The 6,000-nt window shown below is 53.3% G+C and overlaps 1 protein-coding gene across 1 annotated transcript in view; it reads left to right on the top strand.

Annotated features, from left to right (window-relative positions):
• Positions 1–211: 211 nt before the first annotated feature.
• sf3a3 (splicing factor 3a, subunit 3) overlaps positions 212–6,000 on the top strand; it is a 37,743-nt gene continuing 31,954 nt past the window's right edge. Inside the window, exon 1 of the mRNA XM_048558155.2 lies at positions 212–376. Within this exon, the coding sequence (XP_048414112.1) occupies positions 281–376 (96 nt within the window). The 5' untranslated portion in view covers positions 212–280. The remainder of the gene's footprint in view (positions 377–6,000) is intronic.

Raw genomic sequence — 6,000 nt, 5'->3', positions numbered from 1 at the left:
CGGGAATGGTGGGATACATTTCCAACAAGGGAAACAAATCGACGTAAAAACACAAACAAATGAACGCAACAGTAAAATATATTGGCAGAAATGAAGCGTTTTCACGGTTGTTTTGCCTCTCTTTTGGGGGGGGGGGGAACGTTTCTCCAGCGGTCGCTGACGGCGGAGGCAGGAACGTGAACACCCCGAATTCCGGAAGGCAAGTCACGTCACGTCCGGCGGTCTGTCCAATCCGGGAGCGGGTCCGTCAGTTTCAGCACGGTCGTCGTGTCCCGCCGCAATGGAGACCATTCTGGAGCAGCAGCGCCGTTACCATGAGGAGAAGGAGCGGCTGATGGATGTGATGGTGAAGGAGATGATGGTGAAGAAGTCCACGGTGAGCGGGGGAGGGCGGTTGTGTTCAGGTTTTCGGCTGCTTCCTCTCCTCCCCCGGGAGGCCGGGCCCCTCAGCCTCGCTGTAGGAAACCCCTGCCCCTCCACCCCCCGGGGGCCCGGGGTCGTACACAGAAAAGCTCATAGTTTTTAAAAAGGGCATCTCAGACTGTTAGACCGTGAAATGTATCGGTGGAATAAGGCCATTCAGCCCCTCGAATCCACCCATCACTCAATGAACACAAAAGCTGGCGATTACAGTGGGTCAGGCAGCATCCACCCACGCCCCTCCACCTCCTCCCGAACTTCCAGTTCCCCGGTCCCCCACATCTCATTTTCACCGTGGACGTCCAGTCCCTATACACCTCCATTCCCGTACAGATGGCCGAAAGGCCCTCGGCTTCTTCCTGTCCCGCAGATCCGACCAGTCCCCCTCCACTGACACCCTCATCCGCTTATCCGAACTCATCCTAACCTTCAACAACTCTTTCAATTCCTCCCACTTCCTGCAGACAAAGGGGATGGCCATGGGTACCTGCATGGGCCCAAGCTATGCCTGCCTCTTTGTACGTTACGTGTAACAATCCCTCTTCCGTAACTACACTGGCCCTAAACCTAATCCCTTCCTCCGTTAAACTGATGACCATATCGGCACCGCCTCCTGCTCCCACGAGGAGCTCGAACAGTTCATCCACTTCAACATCTTCCAGCCCAACCTTAGGTTCACCTGGATCATCTCTAACACCTCTCTCTCTCCTTTCTGACTCCTCTGTCTCCATCTCAGGCAACCACCTCAAAACCAAGATCTGTTTCAAGCCCACATACTCCCACAGCTACGTAGAATACACCCCCTCCCACCCACCTTCCTGCAAAAATGCCAAAGCCATTCTCAATTCCTTTGCCTCCTCCACATCTGCTCCCAGGATGAGGCATTCCACACCTGTACATCTCAGATGTCCTAATTTTTCAAGGACTGCAAACCCCTGTAGTGGTCAAGAATGCCCTCAACCATGTGTCCCGCATTTCATACAACTCATCCCTCACTTCCCACAACTCATCCCTCACACCCCGTCCCCGCAATAATCACCAAAAGAGAATCCCCCTTGTCCTCATGTACCATCCCTCCAACCTCCAGATACAACGCATCAACCTCCGACACTTCTGCCATCTGCCAAAGACCACCTCACCACCAAATTCATTTTTCTCTCCCTACCCTTGTCTACTTTCCAGAGGGATCACTCTCTCTGTGACTCCCTTGTCCGCTCCACACTCCCGTCCAACCCCACCACACCCAGCACTTTTCCCTGCAACCACAGGAAGTGCTACGCCTGCCCCCATCCCTCCTCCCTCACCCCCATCCCAGGTCCCAAGAAGACTTTCCACATCAAGCAGATGTTCACCTGCACATCTGCCAATGTGCTATATTGTATCCAGTGGACCCGGTGTGGCCTCTGCCACATCGGGGAAACCAGGCGGAGACTTGAGGACCAATTTGCAGAATACCTCCACTCGGTTAGCAATAAACAACTGCACCTCCCAGTCATGAACTATTTCACCTCCCCCTCCCGTTCCTTAGACGACATGTCCATCCTGGGCCTCCTGCAGTCCCACATCGATGCCACCTGAAGGTTGCAGGAACAGCAACTCTTGGGAACCTTGCAGCCCAATGCTATCAATGTGGATTCACAAAAAACTAACTGCAACTAACCCCTACTGCATCCCAAAACCAGCCCAGTTCATCCCCGCCTCCCTAACCTGTTCTTCCTCCCACCTATCCCCCGCCTCCCACCTCAAGCCCCACCTCCATTTCCTTCCTACTAACCTCATCCCGCCCCCTTGACCTGTCTGTCCTCCTCAGACTGACCTATCACCTCCCCACCTCTACTGGCTCCATCCCCGCCTCTTTAACTTGTCAGTCTCCTCTCCACCTATCTTCTCCTCTGTCCAACTTCGATCCACCTCCCCCTCTCTCCCTATTTATTTCAGAACCCTCTCCCCCTCTCCCATTTCTGATGAAGGGTCTAGGCCTGAAATGTCAGCTTTTGTGCTCCTAAGATGCTGCTTGGCCTGCTGTGTTCGTCCAGCTCTACACTTTGTTATCCGTGGAATTGCGCACATGCTAACATTTCATGTCCAGATGACTCCTTGATCCCCAGCACTTGTTTTTAGTACAGACTCCAACATCTGCAGTAATTTGCTCCATCACTCTGTGAGATCGTTATCTGACAGTCCATTTCCCTGCCATACTCGATAAACTCCTTATCTCGTGCTGGTCAGAAATCTCTCCAACCTGGCCTGAAATGGATGTTGTAGTGCGGGGAATCCAGGCCAAGTGCTTCAAAGAAATAAACAGGAATTGCTGGAGGAACTCGGCAGGTCTTGCGGCATCTGTGCAGAGAACTGAAAGAACTGTGGACCTGTAAATCAGGAACAAAAACAGAAGTTGCTGGTAAAGCTCAGCAGGTTTGGCAGCATCTGTGAAGATAAAAGTCAGAGTTAATGTTTAGGGTCTGGTGACCCTTCCTCGGAATTGGAAGGGTCACCAGAACTGAAACGCGAACTCTAGTTTTTTGTTTCTTCGTAAGTGCTGCCAGATCTGCTGAGCTTTTCCAGCAATTTATGTTTATGGAGAGAAGTTATGAAGAACAGACACTGGACTCAAAGCTGTGACTATTTCTCTGTCGACCATTGCTGCAAGGCTAACTGAGTTTTTCCAGCATTTTTTTCCAGATTTTTAGCCATTCTTTGTTTTGTTCAGGTGTTTAAAATCTTTGGTTGATTCATTGGACTCAGTGTCATTCCTGAATTCATGTCCATATTGTCCATGTTTTCATTTTTGGAATACGAGTTTGAAAATTTCCAAATCAACATGATCTTTACTGAGATAATGAAATGTGAGGCTGGATGAACACAGCAGGCCCAGCAGCATCTCAGGAGCACAAAAGCTGACGTTTCAGGCCTAGACCCTTCATCAGAGAGGGGGATGGGGTGAGGGTTCTGAAATAAATAGGGAGAGAGGGGGAGGCGGACCGAAGATGGAGAGAAAAGAAGATAGGTGGAGAGGAGAGTATAGGTGGGGAGGTAGGGAGGGGATAGGTCAGTCCAGGGAAGACGGACAGGTCAAGGAGGTGGGATGAGGTTAGTAGGTAGGAGATGGAGGAGCAGCTTGGGGTGGGAGGAAGGGATGGGTGGGAGGAAGAACAGGTTAGGGAGGCAGAGACAGTTTGGACTGGTTTTGGGATGCAGTGGGTGGGGGGGAAGAGCTGGGCTGGTTGTGTGGTGCAGTGGGGGGAGGGGACGAACTGGGCTGGTTTTGGATGCGGTGGGGGAAGGGGAGATTTTGAAGCTGGTGAAGTCCACATTGATACCATTGGGCTGCAGGGTTCCCAAGCGGAATATGAGTTGCTGTTCCTGCAACCTTCGGGTGGCATCATTGTGGCACTGCAGGAGGCCCATGATGGACATGTCATCTGAAGAATGGGAGGGTGAGTGGAAATGGTTTGCGACTGGGAGGTGCAGTTGTTTATTGCGAACCGAGTGGAGGTGTTCTGCAAAGCGGTCCCCAAGCCTCCGCTTGGTTTCCCCAATGTAGAGGAAGCCACAACGGGTACAGTGGATGCAGTATACCACATTGGCAGATGTGCAGGTGAACCTCTGCTTAATGTGGAAAGTCATTTTGGGGCCTGAGATAGGGGTGAGGGAGGAGGTGTGGGGGCAAGTGTAGCATTTCCTGCGGTTGCAGGGGAAGGTGCCGGGTGTGGTGGGGTTGGAGGGCAGTGTGGAGCGAACAAGGGAGTCACGGAGAGAGTGGCCTCTCCGGAAAGCAGACAGGGGTGGGGATGGAAAAATGTCTTGGGTGGTGGGGTCGGATTGTAGATGGCGGAAGTGTCAGAGGATGATGCGTTGTATCCGGAGGTTGGTGGGGTGGTGTGTGAGAACGAGGGGGATCCTCTTTGGGCGGTTGTGGCAGGGGCGGGGTGTGAGGGATGTGTTGCGGGGGATGGGGAGAGGGAACTGGAACAAATAGGGAGAGAGGGGGAGGCGAACCGAAGACGGAGAGAAAAGAAGATAGGTAGAGAGGAGAGTATAGGTGAGGAGGTAGGGAGGGAATAGGTCATTCCAGGGAAGACGGACAGGTCAAGGAGGCGGGATGAGGTGGTAGGTAGGAAATGGAGGTGCCGCTTGACGTGGGAGGAAGGGATAGGTGAGACGAAGAACAGGTTAGGGAAGCGGAGACAGGCTGTTCCTCCGTTACACTGATGACTGTATCGGCGCCGCCTCTTGCTCACCAGAGGAGCGCGAACAGTTCATCCTCTTCACCAACACCTTCCACCCCAACCTCCAACATCTCCAACACATCGCTCACCTTCCTGGACTTCTCAGTTTCCATCTCGGGTAACCAACTAGACACTGATGTCCATTTCAAGCCCACTGACTCCCACAGCTGCCTAGAATACACCTCCTCCCACCCACACTCCTGCAAAAATTCCATCCCCTATTTCCAATTCCTCCGCCGCATCTGCTCCCAGGATGAGGCATTCCACTCCCGCACATCCCAGATGTCCACGTTCTTCCAGGACCGCAACTTTCCCCCCCGCAATGTCAAGAACGCACTTGACCGCATCTCCCACATTTCCCGCAACACATCCCTCACACCCCGCCCCCACTACAACCGCCCCCAGAGGATCCCCCTCGTTCTCACATACCACCCCACCAACCTCTGGATACAGCGCATCATCCTCCCACACTTGCACCATCTACAATCCGACCCCACCACCCAAGCCATTTTTCCATCCCCACCCTTGTCTGCCTTCCGGAGAGACCACTCTCTCCATGACTGCCTTGTCCGCTCCACACTCCCCTCCAACCCCACCACACCCGGCACCTTCCCCTGCAACCGCAGGAAGTGCTACACTTGCCCCCACACCTCCTCCCTCACCCCTATCCCAGGCCTCAAAATGATTTTCCATATCAAGCAGATGTTCACCTGCACATCTGCCAATGTGGTATACTGTATCCATTGTACCCGGTGTGTCTGCCTCTACATTGGGGAAACCAAGCGGAGGCTTGGAGACCGCTTTGCAGAACACCTCCGCTCAGTTCGCAACAAACAACTGCACCGCCCAGTCACAAACCATTTTAACTCCCCCTCCCATTCCTCAGACGACATGTCCATCATGGGCCTCCTGCAGTGCCACAATGATGCCACCGAAGGTTGCAAGAACAGCAACTCATATTCCGCTTGGGAACCCTGCAGCCCAATGGTATGAATGTGGACTTCACAAGCTTCAAAATCTTCCCTTCCCCCACTGCATCCCAAACCAGCCCAGTTCTTCCCCTCCCCCCACTGCATCACAAAACCAGCCCAGCCTGTCTCCGCTTTCCTAACCTGTTCTTCCTCTCACCCACCCCTTCCTCCCACCTCAAGCCGCACCTCCATTTCCTGCCTCCTTGACCTGTCCATCTTCCCTGGAATGACCTATACCCTCCCTACCTCCTCACCTATACTTTCCTCTCTACCTATCTTCTTTTCTCTCCATCTTCGGTCCAGCTCCCCCTCTCTCCCTATTTGTTCCAGTTCCCTCTCCCCCTCCCCCTTTTCTGATGAAGGGTCTAGGCCCGAAACGT

The sequence above is a fragment of the Stegostoma tigrinum genome, chromosome 24, assembly GCF_030684315.1.
Source record: "Stegostoma tigrinum isolate sSteTig4 chromosome 24, sSteTig4.hap1, whole genome shotgun sequence".
NCBI lineage: Eukaryota > Metazoa > Chordata > Chondrichthyes > Orectolobiformes > Stegostomatidae > Stegostoma > Stegostoma tigrinum.
The sequence above is the reverse complement of the archived record's forward strand: the minus strand, read 5'-3'. Positions and strand labels throughout refer to the sequence as shown.